The sequence below is a fragment of the Sus scrofa genome, chromosome 1 (genome assembly GCF_054392235.1).
Source record: "Sus scrofa isolate SSC_HxYL_T2T_F1_AM1 chromosome 1, Sscrofa_HxYL_maternal_Yorkshire_Landrace_v2.0, whole genome shotgun sequence".
In the NCBI taxonomy this organism is placed as follows: Eukaryota; Metazoa; Chordata; class Mammalia; order Artiodactyla; family Suidae; genus Sus; species Sus scrofa.
Window position 1 is genome coordinate 118,069,006 of NC_139383.1, and position 25,352 is coordinate 118,094,357.

Sequence of the window (25,352 nt, forward strand, 5' to 3'; positions counted from 1 at the left end):
GAATCTACCACTTTAGATATTTGGACCTGAGCTCCAAAAAACTCTGAGCACAGTGATAATACTCACCAGTGCTGATACCAGCAGATGGGTCAGAAGAACTACAAGGAGGGTGTACCACTTTTTCTTCTCACAGCCATCAAAAAACACAATGCCCCAGAATATGTGCAGCAATACGATCACCAACGTCATGAAAGCTGAAAGACAGGTGGCAACCATTAGGGCCCAGGCACACAGACAAGAGACCCCAAAGCCCACTGAACACCTAGTTCTGGGACACAGGCTCTTGCGGTACACCACAGGACTGTGAGGGTTCAACCACTATCTGGCAAAAGCAGGACCCTGACACAAATTTGCTTGAATAATAACTCTGAAAGCAACATTTCTCATTTCTTTTCTTTTTTTTCTTTTCTTTATTTTATTTTATTTTTGGCTGCACACAGGGCATGAGGAGGTTCCCGGGTTAGGGATCAAACTCATGCCACAGCAGTGACAATGCCAGATCCTTAACCTGCTAGGCCACCAGGAAACTCCTGAAAGCAACATTTCTGAATGAGTAGGCCAGTTCTACAGCAGCTTTTCCTTTAGAATGTGAACCTGTGAAACAAAAAGTCAACTTGGATCTGGCATTCATGGAGTTTCTCTTAAGAATGCAATAAAACTATTGTGTTATCTAATCAGCTATTTCCAAATTAGCCTTCTGCACTAATTAAGAGAAACTTTTCTCAATTAAAAGGAATATATTTGATTAAACAAGTTACACTAAAGAGGAATTTCTTCCTGAATTTTTAATGCCAGTGAAAGAATAAAAATATTAGCAATTGTAATAATTATCTAAGAGTCTTTCTAAGCAACTGAAACAATTTGATCAGCACACACAGGTATTTCTATGGAATACATGGAATATTGTGTGTGTGTGTGTGTGTGTGTGTTCCCTGCATCCTGGATAACACTGTTTACTTAAAATGGGCAAGTTCCACATATTCTGAAAGTTTTAACATGGGGAAAAAAAAGGCATACAGATTTCCCTTTTTGGCCACACAATAAGATACCATCAACACCCACCAGTCTGGCAAAAAGTCAAGTCTGACTGTTCTCATCCACAACTGCTGTCAGGCAAACAATCTAGCATCATCTAGTAAAGTTGAAAATATGTATTCTTTATTTCACTCCAGCAATTCCACGGCTAGATCTATATAGTTCTCCCTTTTTATCCGTGGATGATTGGGTCCAGGACCCCCCACGGATACCAAAACCTGCAGCTGCTCAAGTCTGTTATATAAAACAGTGTAATATTTGCATAGAACCTGTGCACAGTAATCCTCCACTTTATACTTTAAATCATCTCTGGGTTATTTTTTTTTAAGGGCCGCACCTGAAGCATATGGAGGTTGCCAGGCTAGGGGTCTAATCAAAGCTGTAGCTGCCAGCCGCAGCCACAGCCACAGCAATGCCAGATCCTAGCCGCGTCTGTGACCTACACCACAGTTCAAGGCAATGCCGGATCCTTAACCCACTGAGCGAGGCTAGGCAGCAAACCTGAAACCTCATGGTTCCTAATCGGATTCATTTCCACTGTGCCACCACGGGAACTCGTAGATTACTTTTAATACCTAATGCAAATGCTATGAAAATAGCAATAAATATAATGTAAATTCTATATAAACAGTTGCTGGGGCCAGGCAAATACAATTTTTTTGTTTTTGTTTTTGGTCTTTTTAAAGGCCGCACCTACGGTATATGGAGATTCCCACGTTAGGGGTTGAATTGGAGCTGTGGCTGCCAGCCTACACCACAGCCACAGCAATGCAGGATTCGAGCTGCATCTGCAACCTACAATCAAGCTCATGGCAGCACTGGATCCTTAACCCACTGAGTGAGGCCAGGGATCAAGCCTGCATCCTCACGGATACTAGTCAGATTCATTTCCACTGAGCCACGACAGGAACTCTGATACAAGTTTTACTTTTGTAAAATTTCTGGTATTTTTTTTCCTGGATACTTGTGATCTGTGGTTGGTTGAACTCACAAGCAAAAAACCCACAGATATGGAGAGCTGACTGTACTCCCTGAAGCAGTTAGTTCTTGAATCAGTAGATCACTAGCACCTGAGAACTCGTTAGAAATGCAAATCCTTGGAACCTATCTCAGATCTTCTGAATCTGACACAATATACCCAGCAATCGGTGTGTAAACTGCCCTTCAAATGATTCAGATGTACGGTCAAGTTTGAGAACCTTTGCTCTAGAGACACTCTAGTATATCTGTACAGGGAGATATATATAAGAATATTTATGTCAGTTCTGTTTTAATAACAAAGAATGTCCATCCTTACCAGAATGGATAAATTACAGCGTATTCACACAATGGAATACTCTATGTTCTACAATATAAATGACCTCAAGAATATAATGTTGGGGGGGAGCATATTGTGGGGAAATACCCATTATTTCACTTACACAAAGGCAAAGGCAAACTATTAAAAGACATAATTGTTGTGGTTGGAGGAAAGTAAGTTGTTACATCTAGTGATAACATTTCAGTAAGTACTTAAAAGTAGAAGAGGGATTAAAAAAAAAAAAAACTTTGGGAGTTTCCATTGTGGCTCAGCAGTTAATGAATCCAACCAGTATCAATGAAGAGTCGGGTTCTATCCTGGGGCCTCGCTCAGTGAGTTAAGGATCCAGCGTTGCTGTGAGCTATGGTGTAGGTTGTAGACACGGCTCAGATCTGGTGTTGCTGTGGCTGTGGTGTAGGCTGGCAGCTGTAGCTCCGATTGGACCCCTAGACTGGGAACCTCCATATACTTTGGGTGAGGCCCTAAAAACATGGAAAAAAAATTTTTTAATTAAAAGTAAAAATAATTTTTAAAAAACTTTGGGGCAATGGTAAACTAAACTAAAATGATGTATTTTAATCCCATTGGTGATCCTGGAAAGGGAAGTTTCTTTTAAGATAGATGGTTATGTTAACGGTGGAGAGTTGAGACTGAAAACACCCAGGATTTCAAAAAAGACCAGGGTAGAATCTGTAATCTACACAGACACAAATGTTCACACTCTAAGGTTTTTCTAAAGCCTACATGTCAATCAAATGTCAAGAGAAAACAATGACACCATTAATGTGTCATGTGAAGTGAAAATCAGAATGCTGAGAGAGCTCTCTAAATGGAGCTGATAAGTCATTAAAGAAGTATGATTTAGGACTGTCTTAGCCCAGAAAGAATCTGACTTTGACCTGATGACATCATCCAGGACACCTGCCAGAAACTCAAGGCACCTATCAGACCCTTACCCTAAAATAACTCATGACAGTCTATCGACTTATCAGACCCCTACCCTAAAACAACTTGTGATTCCTTAAGGACAAATATTTTCTGACTTATGTCAATCACATTTCTTGCAAGGCCTTATGGCTTTTTGTCTTTATAAGCCCCTTACTCTTCCTTGGAACACTCCTTCAAGGTTACCCAAATCTGTCCCTTGACTTGCAATTCTGAAGACTTCAGACAAACTCTTTTTTTAATTTGCAGCCTCCTGCATTATTTTTCATGGCTATATTGGCCCTTTTCTCTATGCATGACCACAAATACTGAAACTAGCCAATCATCCCCTATGATCAAGTCCTAGAGTGAAAAATACTCTTATGGACTTTTAAGTTTATTCTCATCCAACACAGCATTACTCTGTGAGCTTCAGACAAGTGTTCTCAAGCCCTGAACTTTCTACCAAATTCTAGGTGGATATTGTTATTTGCAAATCTCTTTCCTGGTTTAAAAAAAAAAAAAAAAAAAAAAAAAGGATGTTTGATGGATTTATCCTGTTTCCAAAGTCAAGTCCAAGCATCTCTGGTTAGCATCCAAGGCCCTCTACAACCTAGACTCAAACTACTATCCTTCACTCATCTTCAAACATATCCTATGTGGCAGAACACCAGAACTCTTATTTATACTATGCTTCTACGTTTTTACTTTTTTTCCAATGGGCACACCCATGGCATATGGACGTCCCCAAGCCAGGGATTGCTGAGCCACAGCTGCATCCTACATGAGACCCTTTAACCTACTGTGCCAGGCCAGCCAGGGATCAAACCTGTGGCTCCTCAGCAATCCGGGACCTGGTCAGATCCTTAACCTACCACACCACAGTAGGAACTCCTTTACTTTAACAGATGATCATTTTTGCCTGGATACTCTACCCCTCATCACCACCCATGCCCATTTCACCACATCCAAATCTTACTTTTATTTAACATCTAGCTCAATGCTATCTCCTTGGTGAATTCATTCTGATACTCTTTTTATTTATTTATTTAGTTTTTAATTTTTTTAATTGTTATTTCCCCAATACAATTTTTTCTACTGTACAGCATGGTGACCCAGTTACACATACTTATATACATGCTTTTTTCTCGCATTATCCTGCTCCATCATAAGTGACTAGACATAGTTCCCAGTGCTACACAGCAGGATCTCATTGCTAATCCATTCTGAAGGCAATAGTCTGTACCTATAAACCCCAAGCTTCCAGTCCATTCCACTCCCTCCTCCCCCTCCTTGGCAACCACAAGTCTGTTCTCCAAGTCCGTGAATTTCTTTTCTGTGGAAAGGTTCATTTGTGCCATATATTAGATTCCAGATATAAGTGATATCATATGGTATTTGTCTTTCTCTTTCTGACTTACTTCACTCAGGATTAGAGTCTCTAGCTCCATTACTTTTCTTTTTTAAACGCTCTGCTGCATTTACTGAGCACCTGGAGAGTCTGGCCTGAAGATGATACATTTGAGCTCAGGAGTCAAACAATCCTGAGTCGAAACCCCAGCTCTGCAGTATGGCTTTGAGCAAGCTAGTGAACCCCTCTGAGTTTGTTCCCTTTATTTCTATTTCTAAAATGTGAATGCTGCCCCAGGGTTGACACACAGGAAAGAACAGTGCTTTGCAAAACAAACCACAGCACAGACTATGTGCTATGGTCTCCAGATTCAAAGAAGAATAAGCCAGAACCTTTAATTTAGTGAGCTGTACTAACAGGTGGGTAAGTGGAGCAAAGCAGCAAGCAATTACCACATTTACCCAAGTTTTCTGGGTACTCTGTTTTAAATGCACTCTTCTTCATTCTTGTTTATTCTTTCTTCCTCTGATATTGTATTACCCTTGTATTTATTCTTCTTCCCCTTTCGTTAATCCATACAAAGATTTATTCAGTGCCCACTATGGGCCAAGAACTGGGGCTATTACTATACACAAAACAGCCTCATGGAATTTTGCCCATCTTTTTAGTTTACTGTTTTGTTTTCTTTGGTTGCACCAGCAACAGGCAAAAGTTCCTGGGCCAGGATCGAACCTGCACCTCAGCAGTGACTACACCAGGTCCTTAACCCACTGAGCCACCAGGGAACTCCTCAGTTTACTGTTATATTAACACAATATCTAAAGGAGATCCATCAAACATTTATTAAAACATGATGTATTCCTACTTGACTGCTTATTTATTCAGCTAGCACTATTTTCTGAATGGCTTCTATGGTCATAAGCCTTTACTATTACCATGTGATATTTAGATTCCTGGGATTTGTTATTTCGCTCTGCATTGGGTTACAGGTCCAGCTGAAATTGAGACCTGGATGTCTAAACTCTTCTGACATGTGCAAGTACTAGAGTGACAGACATACCATTTTGACACTCCCAGTAGATGGAATTAACTCTAACGAGAAATGAAAATTTGCTAATATCATCTTAGGGTACTATCTTTTAATTATTAAACTTTTCTCATTTCGTGTTTCTAAATGTACAAAATTCTCAAGTCCTTCAGTGACTCTAACACAAAAATTTGCTTTGTTCTAATATTCTTAGAAGTAGGAAAAAACTTCCTAAGGTAACCCTAAGAATATCAACATTTTATAATCCAGATTAATAAAAAGAGCTTCCATAATTTCTAATGCTTTGCAACAAGAGTCATAAAACTGAACAGCTCTGGAGTTCCCGTCGTGGCGCAGTGGTTAACGAATCCGACTAGGAACCATGAGGTCGCGGGTTCGATCCCTGCCCTTGCTCAGTGGGTTAACGATCCGGCGTTGCCGTGAGCTGTGGTGTAGGTTGCAGACGCGGCTCGGATCCCGCGTTGCTGTGGCTCTGGCGTAGGCCGGTGGCTGCAGCTCCCATTCGACCCCTAGCCTGGGAACCTCCATATGCCGCGGGAGCGGCCCAAGAAATAGCAAAAAAAGACAAAAAAAAAAAAAAAAGACAAAAAAAAAAACTGAACAGCTCTGATAAGTATTGTACACGTTTGTGAAATTGTAATTTCTAGTTTGACGGTGATTTCCTCTTCTAATAAGCTTTTACAAATTCTCTTGATAGAGAATGTTTCAGTCTAACCTATTTCTAAGCAAAGTGTATACTTAGGCTATACTTACTATCTGGTTCTTGAACCCTTCCTGAGCACAGCCCAAACACTCTAGGACACAGATTCATAAATATCTTTATTTCCACACTTGTCCCTCTCCCACTGATTCCTGGTATCTGTCTCTCTGTCCTTGCAAAGACTACAGCCTAATATAGCTACTGATTCTAATATAGGATCCATGGAATTTCCTCTCACGGGGCTTCTCCTGACGACTCTACAGTACCTCCAGAGAGCACCAAGGGCTGCTGCTGGGTGGTGGCACCAACAGACAGGGGACGACATCCTAAAACCCAGGCCTAGCCTCAGCTGCCCAGAGGCAGAACGTGATCACCAATGAGCCTATCGAGCTTCTGTGAAGTGAAAGACTCTCCTCCATCCCTCTTGGCTGCAGAAACTCTCCAGACCCTTGAGAGATCACCAATCACCCAGCCTGAGTAGGCATCAGGCCCTGGGGCTAAACTAGTGTTTCTGAAAATGCCTTTCCCTAAACGATTTAACTTTAAATTTTTGCTTCTGAAAAAGGTAACAGAATTCAAGGGGTTGCCTGGTAGCCTAGTGATTAAGGATTTGGCATTGCCACTGCTGTGGTACAGGTTTGATCCCTGGCCCAGGAACTTCCACATGTTGCAGACATGGCCAAAATATTAAAAAAAAACAAAACAAAAAAAAAACTTTCAGTTAAAAAAAAAAATGTAATGGAATTCTGTGACCTAGCTTATGTAGATTTACATCTATTACCACACTCTCCCAGATTAAAATAAGACATTTTGAAAACCATCTCATACTACAAAGCCACAAGGAAGACATAGTACTGTCCCTTAATACCAATCAGATCAAAAAGAAAATGTCCTGAAAGCAAGCTGACCATAACTGGATATAACAATATGAAATATAATTTCATATTTATGAAAATACTCCTGAAGGATGCTCATGAGCCAGACTACCAAGGATAGGATGCTAATGTTTACAGCTGCCCCCCCCCCCCAGATGTTGAAGAATGATGAAATTCTCATCTCAAATTAGCCCATCAGAGAGGAGAATCAGTGTTGGGAAGCCCCTTAGACGTTGTTCCATTGAGTCCCCTGTGCAATGAAAAAGCAGATTTCATAGAAGTCACTTCAAATACTTCTAATTTAGGAGCTTAGTTCATAAAAACAGCCACCAAGGGAAAATTCCTTTTAAAACTGAACCCAAATCTGGAAATCTGAACTTTTAAATCAAGTGGGGGTGATTCTGCTCCCCGAGGGCACTTGTCAATGTCTGTAGACACTTTTAGGGGTGGAGTGCTTCTGGCATCTAGTGGAGAGAAGCCAGGGATGCTGCTTAAAACTCTACAATACACAAGACAGCAACCCCCCAACAAAGAATAATCTGACTCTGGGAGTTCTCGTTGTGGTGCAGCAGAAACGAATCTGACTAGTATCCATGAGGATGTGGGCTGGATCCCTGGCCTCGCTCTGTGGGTCGGGTATCCGGTGTTGCCGGGAGCTATAGCTCAGATCCTGCGCTGCTGTGGCTGTGGCATAAGCTGGCAGCTGTAGTTTTCAATTCAAACCCTAGCCTGGGAACTTCCATATGCCACGAGTGCAGCCCCCGCAAAAAGAATAACCTGACCCCAAATGTCCATAGTAACGAGGTTGAGAAACCCTACTCGAGCTCCTGCTTGCTAAGCCTAGGAAGGCTCTTTTGAAGAAGCGCAAGTCAACTTTTCTTTTCCATGTGTGGTACACGAAAAGATATCTGAAACTTTCTATGGAGGTCAACCATTATCACAAAAATGTCACATAACAATCTACACCAAAAATCAGTGGCTGGAACTGTCACGAGGAGCACAGAGTCTAAGGCAGTGCTCACAGGAACCTGGGGTGCAGTTCCTTAATGGGGAATGCACCTCCTGGCCGAGGGCAGTGAGTGTGGGCTCTCAGGATTCTACTGCTTTGTGTTAACGCTTCATTGACTTCAAGAAATTAACTAAGATCTTTCCATGTCTGTCTCTGCCCTGGAATAGTTTCGGCACCATCAGATGTACATTTTCTATAAATGTTTGCTCCAAACCAGCTCTCAAACCATCTATTCCTGATGCCCTATATAAAGCAAAACTAAGCCCGTAAGAACTTGGATAGAGATTTAAATGGAAGCTGGGGCTAAGGTCTGCAGTTGGATTAGATGTGGGTTACGAGAAAAACAGAAGAATCAAGAATTACTCCAAGGTTCTTGGTCTGAGAAAGAGGAAGCTTTAAAGATGCTGTGCCACTGTCTTCTGTTCTCCAGAAATGCTGAGGAATTCTCAGCAGTATTTCAAATCATCGTTCCACCAAATGTAAGGAAAAAGTCCCCTGAGATGGAAAAGCAGCCTACCATGTGAAACAAAGCATTTCAATCTCAAGATTTAAATATTCAAGTAGATCTCTGCAAATCAAAATATTCCAGTAAATGTCTGCTGAAGAATTTTAGAATGAAAAAGATGATAAAATCTAATAGATATAGCCCTTAAAATAGACCTTGAGATTGATTGATCCTTTAAAAGAACCATGAAGGTTTTTAAACATTTATGTGTATGAGAAAAGTATGCTAGGTAGGAAAAGAAATCTGAAAGAGAATGGATATGTGAACATGTATACCTGAATCACTGTGTTTTACAGCAGAAATTACCACAACACTAAAGCAACTATACCTCAAGAAAACTTTAAAAAATGAAAAGAGAAAAGTATGCTTTGGGGAAATTTGGCTAAGAGGTGTTCAAGGAATAATTCTGGAAAACCTCGGAGTATACCAATGAAAAATGTTACAGTGTAACTCCCCCAGAAACTGTGCAATGCAGCAGCCCTGACGTGAACATGTGAGTGTCTTCAAAAGAGCTGTGCAGAGGTAGCAGAGTGAGCTGGTACAAGTAGTGACGGCATCCTTAGTGAGAGGTGGGCACAGAATGGGTCGGTAAAGGCCAGGACTCCAGCACCCTGCCACCCCACCCTCTACCTCCCACCCCAGCACAGCCATGGAGGTGCAGAGGATAAAGCTGAGGTTGCCTAGGAAAGCCAGGCTCAATAAAGCTGAAGATGGGATTGTTTTTTTTTTTTTTCTTTCAAATTATAAACATTGGGAGTTCCCACTGTGGCTCAGTGGTTAACGAATCCGACTAGGAACCATGAGGTTGCAGGTTCGATCCCTGGCCTTGCTCAGTGGGTTAAGGATCTGGCGTTGCTGTGAGCTGTGGTGTAGGTCGCAGATGCAGCTCAGATCCCGCATTGCTGTGACTGTGGCGTAGGCTGGTGGCTACAGCTCCGATTGGACCCCTAGCCTGGGAACCTCCACATGCCGCGGGAGCGGCCCTAGAAATGGCAAAAAGACAAAAAAAAGAAATTATAAACATTGGATGTAGTGGTAAACATATATTCCTATGGGACTAAATGAATGAAGAGACTATACTAAAGAAGACTCAAAACATTACTTTTTCCCAATGCAAGTCTCCTTTTTGTCTTTTTTCATGCTAAATAAAATTTAATAAGCTTGTGGTTGTATATGCTTAAATATTACCAATTCTTTTTTTTTTTTTTTTAGAGCTGCACTCATGGCATATGGAGATTCCCAGGCTAGGGGTAGAAATGGAGCTGCAGCCGCCATCCTACACCACAGCCACAGCAAGAGGAGATCTGAGCCGCGTTTGCGACCTACACCACAGCTCTCAGCAATGCCAGATCCTTAACTCACTGAGTGAGGCCAGGGATCGAACCCGAGTCCTCATGGATACTAGTTGGGCTCATTAACCGTTGAGCCACAACAGGAACTCCCAATGCAAGTCACCTTTACAGGGTAGTATCCTGCTCATCACAGCTGTAAAAAAAAAAAAAAATTCTCTCTGTATGATTCACTAAAGAAACCAAATACCAAAAATACCAAAACTTAAAGGTAGCAATAGATGAAGAAAAGGACCAATTCACATGTGAAGACAACATAAGGCCTGAAGAGATGCATGGGCATGAGGCTGCCTGAGCTGCAAAGGAGTGAGCAGGGGCTCTCCACCCAGCCACGGGGTAAAACAGACGTAAGTGCCTCAGCGGGAGAGCCAGAACATGTGTGGAAGAGTCACAGCCTGTGTCATTCTCTCAGCCAGACTCTGTCAAGCAAACCACTGAGCTGCCTGTTTGTAGCCTAAAGATGACTATCTTAAGGAGTACCCGTCGTGGCACAGTGGTTAGCGAATCCAACTAGGAACCATGAGGTTTCGGGTTCGATCCCTGGCCTTGCTCAGTGGGTTAAGGATCCGGGGCCGTGAGCTGTGGTGTAGGCTGGCGGCTACCGCTCCAATTAGACCCCTAGCCTGGGAATCTCCATATGCCATGGGAGCAGCCCTAGAAAAGGCAAAAAGACCACAAAAAAAAAAAAAAAAAAAAGACTACCTTGAAGCCTTTAATAGGCCAAGGCCTGGGGACAGGACATTGCAAAAGTATAATTTTCCATTCTCAATTATTTGAGCAGCTGAAGACTATGACACTACTGATATGAAAATATGTATTTGTGACAAAATCAGTGATATATTACAGCATATGGACTATCCTTGTGTCATAAGCCATGATAGTTGTGATAATTTATTGTAAGAAATTAAGATTCTAACAAATTCAGAAAAGGATAAGAATTGCACATGAAGCGCTACTGTCGGTCATTTTCTCTGTGGGGTTAAAAATGTTATAGTTTCTCTGCCACTTTGGAGTTGGTAGTTATTTGAGATAGCCTTGCATACAGAGTGCTTTTTCTCAAAAGTCCAAATGTTTACCAAGCTGCCACACTATAGAGATTATATTTAAAACATTGTGGGGGAAGAAAAGTGAATGAATGAAAAGAACTGGGTTACAGCAAGGATTCATTCTCAGGCTCATTGGTCTATAGGAAGACTGTGCTTTGGCTGATGAAGTGAGGCTGGGTTCAGCTGGGTCTGGCTTCTCATTGAAGGTTGAGCCCCGGTCTGCCCTATATTCATTCATTCTGTGGTCCAGTAAGTGGGCACTAACCATGTGGGGCCTGTTCTCTGGCACATGCCCAGAGCCCAAGAGGGCAGGCCCAACCATGCACATGGATTTTTAAGCTTCTGACTTACATCCACTTATATCTAACTAGTGTCTTACAGTCACTATTTGGCCAATTAATGTCATAGGACTGAGCTCAACGTCAGAGGTAGGCTGTTACAGTCACCCTAAGACCATGCAAGAGTCTGGATGTATAATTCTATCACAGTGGAATGACAAATATGGACAAAAATGGAATCTCCCATATTCCCCTTTTAATTTCCTTCAAGCTCAATATCACTCTTTCCTTCAAGCACAGCTTCTAGAATTCTCACCACACTGACAATGTTCTTCTACATCAGCTTCAGTTTTTCAATTTTCCTATTAAATCAAAGGCTCAGCACTGAGCACAGTACTCCATGTGTGGTCTGACTCACAATGATTTCTCCTAGTATAAGGTTTAGCAGCTCGAAAGTTTAAAACCTTACCTAGATAAGAGCACTGCCAAGAAAATATACTCTAAATGAAATGGTTTGCGGAAGTTTTGAAATAAAATATCAGCTATCCTTATTGAGTACTAAAGACATTTTTCTACTGAAACATAAAGGAGGCAATTCAGAGGGATAAACTTCGATAACACATAAATTAGAGAAATTAGCCTCTCTCTGAACTCTAGTCTACGCGAATCAAATTCTCTACCTTTAGGCCATTTTATAATTTATACAGCCCTTAAATATATACTCTCTAATTTCATTTATTTCTTTACAACCCTGAGCTAGGTATTATTTTTGCCACTGCTGAAAGATGAGGAAATTGAGAGTTAGATGGAAGTCCAGTTCTTCCTCTGCCCAGCGAACAACCATCTTTCTTACCTCCAGGACTACAAGGAGGACCTCTTCCTTCCACCTGGAACTCTCGTCCCTGGCGATCCCCTTGCTTTGCCTGTCTACCCCCACTCATCCTTTAAGTCTCCACACATTCTCCATAAGCATTGCCTACTTCCAATTTTTTTTTTCATTTTTATTAGGGCCACACATGCAGCACATGGAAGTTCCCAGGCTAGGGGTTGAAAAGGAGCTGCAGCTTTCAGCCTATGCTGCAACCACGGCAACACAGGATCTGAGCCGCATCTACATCAGATCCTTCTATAAACTCACCTGAATTTATAGAAGTCATGTATACAATCCCCACACTGCTAGCACATTTTTGACTGTCTTCTAAAGAATCATTTTAAGCCAATGTTAGGAAAACAGCCTTGCTCACTAAAGGGAATTAGCACCATCTAGTGAAAGAAGCTGGTAGAAAAGTAAGTTCCATTAGGAGACTGCTATATGAGAACCAAAAGAAAAGTGCTTATGCAACAGGGGACAGATTTAAGAAAATATAGAAAACTGTAGTAGTAACGCCCCCTCCTGGTTATGTTTCATTAATTTATATTGGACGCTGACAGATTTTAGCTATTAGTATCACAGTCGTTCTAAAAACCTAATACTCAAGTTCCCTGTGGCACAGTGGACTAACGATCTGGCGTTGCCACTGCAGTGTCTTGGATTCCTGCTGTGGAGCAGATTCAGTCCCCGGCCCAGGAACGTCCACGTGCCATGGGCAAGGCCAAAAATAAATAAATAAATATATTTTTTTATCTTAAAATAAAAACCTAATACTCATAATTAGGTAATATTAATTGTAATATTCTAATTATGGAATGTTTAAAAGGAAGATAATTTGCTATGTCAGAGGCACCACAAAATAAGTATGACCCATTAACATACTTCCCCATCCTCTAACTTGTAGCCAGATGTGAAGGTCCTTGACTTTATCATACTGCTGGCCTTGCAAAGCCATTATACATTCTTGTACAGGGAAGATTTGTTTGAGGGCTGTATGCATGATAGAGTCCCATGGAAAGTGTGTTGAGGAAAGACTAATCAGTTGGGGTGTTAGTGGTAGTCATCTAGACAGGGGATAGATACCAAGGCCTGAAATGAAATGATGAACAAGTGTCCACTGGGTTTGGGGATCACTACAACATGCAGGATGTCTCAACAACCGCAGCAACTGTTTATTTTACCTTAGTCACACCTCCTTATATCTTTTCTATTATCATCTTAAACAGCATTAAAATGCTTAAGCAATGTTTTGGTCTTATTCTCTCTAAAGATAAGCTCCTTGGAGAGGGAAATCACTTTAGTAAAGACGTTAATGGTGATTTATTTATTTAATTTTTTTTATTACTCAATGAATTTGTTACATTTATAGCTGTACAATGATCATCACAATCCAATTTTATAGGATTTAATGAAAAGAATATATGCATTGGGTCACTTATTTCAACAATATAACTTGTGAAGACAAAAAATTAAGTGGGACTTCCAAAAACTATGTTTTTATTTTCGCTTTTTTTTTTTTTTTTTTTTTTTTAGGACTGCATCCATGGCATATGGAGGTTCCCAGGCTAGGGGCTGAAATGGAACTACAGCTGTCAGCCTACACCACAGCCACAGCAACAAAGGATCCAAGCTGAGTCTGCCACCTACACCATAGTTCATGGCAACACTGGATCCTTAACCCATTGAGCAAGGCTGGGGATCGAACCCGAGTCCTCATGGATCCTAGTTGGGTTCATTACCACTGAGCCACGACAGGAACTCCCAAAAACTATGTTTTCACAAGATTCTTCTTGTGGAATTTAGGGGAGCTCTTGTGTTAATTATGCACATTGTCAACTCTCAAATGTGTGACCACTGCATCATGAGGACAGTGTATCTGGTGGACAAAAAAGCAGTTTGAAATGGGTTGGTCCCTTTACCTCTATTTTTGGATAAAGGTCAATTCACCTATTAATTTTTTCCTATTTCTTTTTTTTAGAATATAGAATTTATTTTTAAATGTCCAAAAACAGGAAAACTAAATATTAACTGTTTTCAGATACATATATGAAAGTAAAATATCCATATGTGTTAAAAACCTAACGTTCAGGGAATTCCCTGGTGGCCTAGCGGTTATGACTTGGCACTGTAGCCTGAGTTCGATCCAAGGTCTGGGGATCCCATATCAAGCTGCTGCACAGCATGGCTCTACACATACACACACACACACACCAATAAAACAAACAAACAAAACACCTAAATTTCAGACCTGGCTAACCCAAGGACTTAACACAAAATCAGAGCAATGGTTACCTGTGGGGGAGGAGTGAGGAGGAGAAAGTGACTCTAAGTTCCTGCTACTGTTCCAGTTCTTAAGGAACAGGGAAGATGGGTTGTTATAGTTTGATATTTATGTTTAAATATACAACTCTTTTTTGGCCAACCCCATGGCATGTGTAAATTGCTGGGCCAGGGATTGAACTTGCGCCACAGCTGTGGCAACACTGGATCCTTAACCCACTGCACTACAAGGGAACTCCCTAAATATACACTTTTAGAGATACAACTTTACCTCACATTAAATAAGAACTATTTTTCCCCTCCCAATTTCAAGATTAAATTATACTTCCTATCCCCCAAAACAGCCAGGATGACAAATGAACTCAAGATTAGGGCTTATACTAAAGATAAACTACTAATTAAAAAAAAAAACAAATAGTCTGCAAAAATTCACTTATATGAACTATACAGCAACATTATTGTAACAGAAAAAATAAATTTTATGCAAGGTAAATTCCACTCTAAAATTCTAAAATGGAGTTCTCTCGTGGCGGATCAGGTTAAGGATTAGCACTGTCAATGCTGTAGCTCAGGTGACTGCTGTAGTGTGCGTTCGATCCCTGGTCTGGGAACTTCCACATGCTGTAGGCGTAGCCAAAATAAAAAAGTAATATAAAATTCTAAAATACTCTAATTTTCCTAGGTCCTTTCTTACACAGTGTCTAACAGTATCTTGTCTTTGGAAAGTATAAAATAAATTTTTATTCACTGGAATTACTAAGCCAGGGAACTCCATTAAGGATGATCACTTAGACGAGAAGCCTGAATATTCACAACTACGAGACACATACCTGAATTTAGGAAGAACTGGGGAGGGTCTCCATGAATGCCCACCGTGCCCGGCCCCAAGGAGTCAGACAGGGTATTCACAAAGGAAAATACTCCACTCATGATTCCAAAGCCCAGGCCAGAAACTAAAGAGGAAGGAAAACACTGTTAAACCTGATGCATGCTATGATATTCTCCAAATCAAATGTCCAAGGACTAGGGAACACTATTTTGTTGCAGGAAAAAGGGGTGCACAGGAGGTAGGAGAAGCAGTGGAGAAAGCTGGCTCAGAAAAGGCTAGTGCTTGACTCAATGATGAACCCAGAGAAGACGGGGGAAAAAGAGGACAGGAAATGGATAGTGAACTGTAGCAGAGAAATGAAGAGGAAGAGCAAGAGATTCAGAAAGGCTCAGAAGCCATAGGGAAGGCAGAAGGATGAGAACAGAATTTGGAGAATTAAGCTGGATGCAACTGAGCTCAAGGGGTGACCATATTGCAAGGAGGGATCCTGGGTCAAGCTGGGTGACCCAACATAGGGCCCTGGGTCCAATCTTTAAAGCCAATTCTAAAAGAAAAATACACTCTGGGAAGAGTTTGCCCAGCAAGGCCAAAGTCATGGTAACCACCCAGAGAAGATAACAGTAACACTATTTAGAAATTTTTAACTGGAGTATATACATGTTCAAAAACCTAATTGTCTATTTAATGGACACACAGATAAAGGTCACCTGCAATAACTTTCCTTTACATAAGGGCCCTGGAAAGCTAGAAAAATAGACAATGTACACCAATAGGCCAAGGCAGTAGTAAAATACTACCTGAAATCTCTAAAGATGTAAGAGATAAAAACGGCTTTTATGCCAAGCCTGATTTTTTTTCCCTCAATGACACTATGCACTTCTAACTTACCATAAGCCAGCAATCGCATAGAGGGTGCTGTCTCATCTGGGTTTAAACTCTTCAAACCTTCACTGGCCTTTCTAAAATAAAACCACACAGATAATTTTTTTAAAGTAGAATAACAGAAAAATACATAAGATTTTAAAATCCACATACATAGGCTTTTAAGGAGGTAATACTCTAAATCTAAAATCCACTTAAGGCGCTCCTGCTGTGGTGCAATGGGATCAGCAGCATCTTGGGAGCACTGGGAAGTGGGTTAGATCCCTGGCCCGGCACAGCTGGTTAAGGATCCAGCATTATCACAGCTGTGGCTTATTTAGTTCAAGGCTGTGTCTCTGATCTGATCAGAGCCTAAAACCAAACCAAACTAAAATCGAATAGAATAAAATAAAATAAAATCTGGAGTTCCTGTCGTGGCTCAGTGGAAATGAATCTGCCTACCATCCATGAGGATGCAGGTCTGATCCCCTGGCCTTGCTCAGTGGGTTAAGGATCTGGCATTACTATGGCTGTGGTGCAGGCCAGCGGCTACAGCTCTGATTTGACCGCTAGCCCGGGAACCTCCATATGCCACAGGTGCGGCTCTCAAAAGGCAATAAAACAAAATAGAAAAAAAATATAATCCACTTAAACAAATCCAGCAACTTTTCAATTAACTAAAATCAACCAAAATTTCCAACCAACTTTTACCTTTTATCTGACATTCATGAAGAAGAGAAAAAATAATAGAAGAAAACAAGCCATCAGGGATTGAGTTTAATATGAAAAAGAAAGCAATACTTATGACTGAGTTTAGTATTAATTCAATATTCTAAGGCATCTACCACTCTGAATTTTTCCTCTTCCCAAAGTACTGTACCTTCAGCTCCACATCTTTTGTACTTTGCTGCACCTCCACCTGCATTACACTTACTCTGCCACCCTCCCTTCTACCTTCTGCGCCACGGAACCTAAATGGTACTCATTCTTCAACATCGTGTTCAAGCAACAATTTCTCAAAGAAAAGCCATCTTTATCAATGATTGATAATCACTCGCATCATCTCTCCTTCCTCTTAAATCCTACACTACTGATGGTCTGAACTCTCACATGGATATTTAATCATATTGTCTTCTGATTCTAAACATGATTTGTTTCATATCCCCAATCAGACTTCATGGAAGAGGTAACCAGGGAAGAATAAAATGCTATCCTCAGAAAGGGAGAAAAATGAATACTCGAATGAAACATTAGACTACTGCTCAGTAAGAAATGATCTTTTCAGGAGTTTTCCTGAGGCACAGTGGATTAAGGATCTGGTGTTGTCACTGCTGTGGTTCTGGTTACAGCAGAGGTACAGGTTCGATCCCTGGCCCAAGGACTTCCAACCATGCCAAAAATAAAATGCACCATTTTAGAAACTGTAAAAAATAGACCTATGCCTTTTAAGAAATTATAACAATGGTTATCTTAATATTTTTTCTATAAATGATTTTTATATGTATGGAATCAGCATTATAACGCAATTGTATTATATTACAAAAGCTTCAATCCAAGCCAAAAAATTCTATGTTTTAGGCAACAGGTGGGACTATAACTTGTAAATTTTTTTTAAATTAACATAGAAAGAGCTATCACTTGTGGTCACACATCAACTTCTCACGGTGCAACTCTTTGCCAGGCTGCAAGTTAAAATTCATTCATTCGAGAGGAAATACTGTTACTATGGCCTAAGCCATGAAATAAATTTACACTGGACTGCAATGATAAATCCTGATTCAATTCCATGTGTTGATTCTATTCCACATACGTAAAACAACTGGTGCAAGCTCTTCACCTTTTAATCTTGGCACCAAATTCAGATAGCAAAGTCTGATAGAGGTAGAACCTTAAAGCTCAAAACCTACTTTGGCAGTGGAGATAGTTAAAATATTGATAAAACCTAAATTTCTATATTTGAATGTAATGAAGCCCAAGGGAGCAACTTAAATGTATCTAATTAATGTCATTCATAAATAAAGTATCATAGTAATTCTCAAACTTGTTTTAACATAGGACTACATAACATCCAGTATTTCTAAAATGTGCTAGGAAAACATTGTACCATATTCCAAAGGCTTGTTGCAGATGCATTTTGTAAAGGCAAACAAAGGCACCTGTTAATACAGATTTGCCCTATTTGTTTGCAAATCTCCAAAGGTCCTTTCAGAAGAGCAAACGTGGTTTCCTCAGAAGTCAAAGTGGCTTCTCTGAATTTGCTGGCGTGAGATTCTGCAGACTGAATGCTGTTAATTCCTTCTGCAGGTGCCCTACGCCCTTACTGCCCTCATTAAAAATGGAAACCCAGGTTCAGCTTGGAGCCCTTCGGAACTTTAGGTTAGGGCCAATAAGGAGTTGCTTTGCAGGTGGAAACCTAGAAGAAACAATAGTGATAAACATCAGGCACCCACTTAGTCGCTCCAGGTAAGTGAGGTTTAGGAACCTCAAGTCCCAAAGGGTAACTAAAGACAAATCCTGAAGTGTGAAAATTCACTGAAATTAACTTTGTTTCAAATTAGAACCACCATATGTGAAAAGGCAAAACCAAGAGGAGCCAGTGGTGTTGGTGTGGTGATGGGAAAATCCAGCATGCCCCAAGGCTGTGCTGCTAAGAGATTGGTGCCCAGTCAGGGGTGGGAAGGGCCCTGCTCTCTGCACTACTTTGACCACAGCAGGGTACCGTGCTGTGTCCCCAGCTCAGAGAAACGCCAGGCCTACAAAAAGGGGTGTGTCCACTGACATAAAAGAACAGGGCCAGAATAGGTTTGGAAGCCACGTCCATGACTTCTGAGGGCCAGGTGAAGACACGAGGAATGTTCAGCCTTCAAAGAGACAAGATGACAGCCGTGTGACAGAGACTGCATTTGCCTGTATAAGGCAGAGGTCACAAAGAGGGAGTGTCTCATTACTTTAACATGGTCTAGTTAAATTTTGGAATGGTAGTAACTGCTCGTACCAGAAACATTCAACCACAGCTGAATGTCCATCTGTTAAGGATACTGTATTCCCATAGAAACTGAAATGTTGTCTTTGATTTTTGTTGCCCTTTAATATTTCCATGAACTAATGGAAATTTTATTTTTAAAACTTTTCTAAGATACAACTTTTCCTTCTAAGCAATGGGTTCCTGGTTTTCATTTTTATTTATTTTTGTCTTTTTAGGGCTGCACCTGCAGCACATGGAGGTTCCCAGGCCAGGGGTTGAATCGAAGCTGTAGCTGCTGGCCTACACCACAGCCACAGGAACGCCAGATCCAAGCTGTGTCTGCAACCTACATCACAGCTCACAGCAACACCGGATCCTTAACCCATTGATGGAGGACAGGGATCGAACCCTCATCCTCAAGATGGCTAGTCATGTTCATTAACCACTGAGCCACAAGCCATGATGGGAACGCCACTTCCTGGTTTTCTACTTGTGATTTTAACTGCTTCATTATTAAATTTCAGTATCTGTTATAAAAGCAACAAGAAAAAATACAGAAGGCTGGCATACTGGCAAGAACAAATTATCAGAAGCCTACTATACAGATGCTATGAGGTTCTGTCTTGTTTGGATCCATGAAATTCATAAAGTGTTTTAATTATCTCATTTGCAGAAATGAAAAGACACAGCATGTTTATCACTCTACAAACTAAGACTCACTACATAATCAGAGCCAACCTTATGACTGCCTGAAAGAAGATATGGTTCCAAGTTCAAGCCCGGTGTTTCAAAGTGGTTTCATGTGAGGTCCTCGTGGATCCTACAGATAACCTACTTTCTAGTCTAAAAAGGGAACTCATGCCCATAGGTTTTCTTAAATGTATTTCCTATTACGGACATGAAATCATGTGACATACACAAAACAAACCCGTTTCCCCCTAGCACCATAACAATGGAAGGCATAATGGCCCTAATTATCTATTTTAGTGTCAAAGAGAAGCACTTACAGTTTTATTTTATTTATTAGTCTTTTTAGGGCACACACCCACAGCATATGGAAGCTCCCAGCCCATGGGTTGAATTGGAGCTGTAGCCGCTGGCCTACACCACAGCTACGGCAGCACAGGTTCTGAGCCACGTCTGTGACCTACACCACAGCTCATGGCAACACCAGATCTTAACCCACTGAGCGAGGCCAGGGATCAAACCTGCATCCTCATGGGTACTAGTCGGTTTGGTTACAGCTAAGCTATGATGGGAACTTTGAGAAGCACTTATAAATTCTAGGCTGAATCAGTTTTGTTGTTTCAATGACTATTTCTCTAGCTTCTTTTTCTCCATGGCACTTAGTATCTTTTAATATACAATGTATTTTCTTGCTCATTCAGTTGTTGTCCTTCCCACTGTAATATTACCTCCATGAGACTGTCTTTCATCATGATGTATCCCTAGTACCTAGGGTAGTGCATGACATTGAGCAAGTTCACAAGAAATAATTTTTTGAGTGAAGGAAGGAGGGAATGTCCACATTTTAAAATGCTCAATATTTTGGAGTTCCTGTCATGGTGCAGTAGCAACGACTCCTACTAGGAACCATGAGGTTGTGGGTTCAATCCCTGGCCTCGCTCAGTGGGTTAAGGATCCAGCGTTGCTGCGAGCTATGGTGTAGGTCACAGATGCTGCTTGGATCTGTCGTTGCTGAGGCTGTGGTGTAGGCCGGTGGTTACAGCTCCAATTCGACCTCCATCCTGGGAACCTCCATAAGCCGAGAGTATGACCCTAAAAAGCAAAAAAAAAATAAATAAATAAAATAAAATACTCAATATTTTCAGCCTGGAAATTTATAATCCCTTGGCTTCAAACTATGTTGGAAGACATGGACCCTCAAATACAACAGTATATTAATGTTTCAAATTACCAAATCATAATGCAAATAAAACTGTGGAGGGGGGTAAAGCAGACATTTAACTTACTTTAAAAGTTTATAATATGCAAACCGGAATGTTTCTTGGATAAGGACTGAGACCAACACTCCAAAGATCAGCAGATATTTCTGGACTCGTTCATCTTTGTTATCAGTAATGGTTGTTGCCATGAACCAAACTAGGGAGGAAAGCAGCAGAGACACCAACCAGAAGAAGGCTCTGAAAATTGGGGGGAAAAAATTACAAGTGAACAGGATTAATAATGATTTAAATGCAGAAAAAATCTTGCTTGAAAAGGAATGGATTTCCTGACCAAGAAAATGTTCATGAAGTGATGTTCTGAATCAACTGTTCTTAATCAATGGTGCAGTTTCCCTGGTGAAATCAACATGAAGTCCAAGAGGAATTTGAGATTTTTTTTTCCCTAAAAATCACTTTTTCAGTGACTCTGTTATTTCTAAGTACTGCTGCAGACTATCTGCCAAGTGCTGTCTGGCTGGAAACTTGGTTATTTGCTCCACTTCCTTATTAAAGCTTTGCCCACTGATGTGCAAACAAATGTCTGCATCTCTATTAACAGAGTGACTGGCTGGCTTTAAAATCGAGGTTGAAAACCTATGCTCTGATCTAGATCAGTTTTCCAGGCCTGGTTTCTACAACATTCCTGTGGATTTTAATGATTATAACAAGGGTTACAGAACTTTTACCCAAATCACTATTGTTTTTTAAATGACACTTGTGATGAGGCACTTTCAAGAAGGTCAGAAAAGGTGGCAATCACTGGTATCGCCTGGCCAAGCGACACTCTGGGGAGCCCAAGAGCTGCCAGACAGGTGAAAACGGAGATTATGACCACAATCGCTACGAGAGTTCGGTGTTGACCAAGCTCCTGCAGGGAGATGTACTACAGGTGCGGTGTTGTTTCCCCACGTTTCTACCCTTTGGCTGAACCGGGGAATCACCTGGGACGCTTTAAAAAATTCCGTAGTCCGAATCCCAGGCCCCTGACCTTCCGATTCAGTTAATAGAGGTAGGAGCTGAGCATCGCGGATATCTTAAAACACCTGACGCCCAGGTGCTTAAGGGTTCTTGCTTGGGATTACAAATGCCTGTTAGAATCTGAGGGAAACTAGGGACCTCCCCTCTCCAAATGAATAAAAGATGAATATTTGAACTTATCCACAATTTTTAATACAGTTTTAATGTATGACTTATTAAAGCACACCCGGGAGACAAGCGTAGGGGTTTTTCTGAGACCTACGGTGTGATGTGCTCTCCCTCTGAGCTCGCCCTCTGGGGTCGCAGGCGAAGAGTCCCAGGGGAGATGGGTCTCCGCTCTCCCCCTCCCAATCCTTCTCCCCTCCAAAGCCTATCGAGGTCAAGTCGTTTGGAGGGAACGCCAAGTACTGCCGGTACCCCAGCGGGGGAGGGGAACCCCGGGTCTGGGTTTCCTGGCGCAACCACCTTACCCAATGATGAGGAGGATGATGCGCAACGGCTCGGTGGCGATGGTGAAGACGTAGAGGGCGAGAGCAGGCCCGAAGGCAATGAAAGCGCAGCCGAAGAACACGGCCGCCGTCATGGCGACAGCAAAAGCCGACCCGGGGGCCGGGCGGGGACTTGGGGGCGCTGAGCGCTGATAGAGCTGAGCGCGGGGTGAGGGCGGGGCAGGAGAGCGGCTGCAAGCAGGGCGCGGCGGAGGGACGGGAGGCGGGGCGTGGCCGTGAGCGGCGTTGGGGCGTGGCGCGTCGGAGGAACAGAAGGCGGGGCGAGGGCCCGGAGGCGGGGCGAAGCCGTGAGCGCCAGAGGGACCCCGGCGCCCGGGCTCGAGGCGCGCTTCACCTCCGGGCTGGCAGACCTGGAGGCAAAGCAGTTCCTGCTGTCTGCGCGGCTTTGTAGGACGAACTGTAGCGTCCCGACCCCCGCCCCGGCCACAAGTACACCATCCATCAGGCCCAGGATATTGGCCGCGAGATGGCTGAAAGAAGGGGGGGGTCTCCAAACTGCTTTGGTGCCAGGATAGGGGGAAATTCCAGATCAACTAAAGAAAAACTTCGCACAGCAGGTAGATAGGATCCCATTTCTAAACAGAGGAGTCTTTTTTAAAGCACATTTTGCCATCTGTAATGTTGGGGGAACTTCGTGCAACTGTGTACAAAACCCAAGCTTGGGATAGCGGTGACCCAGGCGCTAACCCTCAGGGTAAGAGCTTGTTTTGTTGAGCTGGTTTTATTTGTTCCTCGCTCCTGCCGTGTCTTAAAGGTGTTTTTTAAGGCATTCTCTGATCACCCTGTAATTACAGCAACATCTCCTTGCTTGGTTTTTACTTGCTCGCTTGCCTCCCCCATTAAAATGTAAACTTTTGGAAGGCAAGGTCTTTGTTTTGTTCTCCGTTGTTTCCACAGCACCTAGAAGATGCTCACTAAATAACTGTTCAATGAATGAAATAATTTTAAAAATGGAACTTACAAACATTTGCTACAGTAACAATTTCTGAAAGGTTTACAAAATAAAACCAGAAGGTTAATTTCCTTGGTCATTTTATCTAAGATTTATCTCCATGTCTAGTGGGGATAATAACAATAATAATTCATGGGTAGTTTTGAGGATTGCGCCACATGTTAAGTGCTATGCAAGTATCAGCCATTCCTACCCATCTTTAATGCCTATCCTGAATAAAGCTCTTGAAAATCAACACTGAAAAGACAAAAGCTGGGGCCCTGACTGAAGATGTTTTGTGGTCATCTCTGAAAATGGGCCTTCACATAATACAAGTATTTAATTTTTATGGTAAAATGTCAGCTTTGTTTGAAACAGACATATATATTTTCCTCTTACTCTACACAGTATTTCTTCATTTTGAAATGTTTTGACCAGCACCTACTAAGTAACTCAGGTTGAGACAACAGTTGAAAGTGATAGTGACTCTATCACATTATAAATCAACTAAACTTCCAAAAAACTTTAAAAAATGAAAAAATAAAGCTATTCATTAAAAAAAATTTTTTTAAATAAAGTGATAGTGACTCATCATTGGATAGATTCTTTTGGTTCTATCCTGAATCAAAGTTGTCAAATGCAATTACATTATTTCAGCTCCATACAGAAATGCCTTCATGAATGCCCAATGTACTTATGTCCTTGGGGTAAATTAGTATTTTTAATTAAAGACATTGTAAGGAGATAGAGAGAGAGAACCAGGCATGACTTTATGAACATAAGAAAAGCCGTTTTTGGCCCAAGCCTTCTTGTGATCTAAACCTGACTACAGTGTTTGTCCTTGAACGGGTCTCAGTAATTAATAATCAACCAAAGCTTAGATTCTGTCCACCTTTCCCCCAATTCTATGCTGAATTCTCCTCTGCTCAAGCCCCTTCATGAATACTCATGTACCTTTAGCTTAAAACTTCCCCAGTTTTGCTGTTTGGGGAGACCCCGCTTTGGGAAAAATCACCAGTGTTTTCCTTATTTGCTGCAAGTAATAAGCCCTTCCTTCTCCTGATCTTTGGCGTGGCTGTGTCTTTTGGCTAGATACCCACTAACAGGTGAACACATTTTTTTTTGGGTAAAAAAATGGTCATCTACATTTTTTTCTTGGATATTTCATAAAACTATCATTATCGTTATTCAATATCTCGAATTTACTGTTTGAGTTCAGGGCTAGAAAAAAGTGTTTCTCCTGACAAGTGCATACATATACTCAGCATGAGAGCTAACTTAGCATATGCAAGTTTTAACTTGATTCCCAGGAAGCTTGGAGCTAAATTTCATAATCAATTATAGCAACTATTCTTCTTTTTAATTACAATTACTGCCATGACTTCAGAAGACAGCTTATTATTTTATTCCTATTTTGATGATTTGTTTACCCCAATTGTAACCAAGATCTATGTGTTAAAGCCACCTTAAATACTTGGAAGTAGGCAACTCGAAATGCAGAGCCGCTGTGGCTGTGGCATAGGCCAGCAGCTGCAGCTCTGATCCGACCTGAAGCCTGGGAACTTCCATATGCCACAAGTGCGGCCCTAAAAAATAACAACAAAAAAAAATTTTAAGATTCAAAGAAAAAAAGATATCTCTAACTGTGGTCTGTCGGAATAGAAAAGAAACTAGGAGTTCCTGCTGTGACTCAGTGGGTTAAGGACCCAATGGAGTCTCCCTAAGGATGCAGATTCAATCCCTGGTCTCAGTGGATTAAGGA

General features: G+C 41.5%; 1 protein-coding gene across 13 annotated transcripts in view; it reads right to left on the minus strand.

The window, feature by feature from the left end:
- The window catches only part of APH1B (aph-1 homolog B, gamma-secretase subunit), a 213,727-nt gene extending 190,899 nt beyond the window's left edge, over positions 1-22,828 (minus strand). For 7 of the 13 annotated variants that reach the window (XR_014809790.1, XM_021094173.2, XM_084967660.1 and 4 more), the window contains exons 1-4: positions 22,621-22,828; positions 21,200-21,370; positions 16,289-16,359; positions 15,402-15,524 (exon numbers count right to left, since the gene is read on the minus strand). Coding sequence is in view for 9 of the 13 variants with exons in the window: in XM_021094173.2 (XP_020949832.1) it covers positions 15,402-15,524; positions 16,289-16,359; positions 21,200-21,370; positions 22,621-22,733 (478 nt within the window). In the remaining 4 variants the exon portion in view is untranslated. Of the gene's footprint in view, positions 1-66; positions 195-15,401; positions 15,525-16,288; positions 18,675-21,199; positions 21,371-22,620 lie in introns of all 13 variants that reach the window. The other 6 variants (XR_014809786.1, XR_014809788.1, XR_014809784.1 and 3 more) reach the window with 2 other exon arrangements.
- Between the last annotated feature and the right edge of the window lie 2,524 nt (positions 22,829-25,352).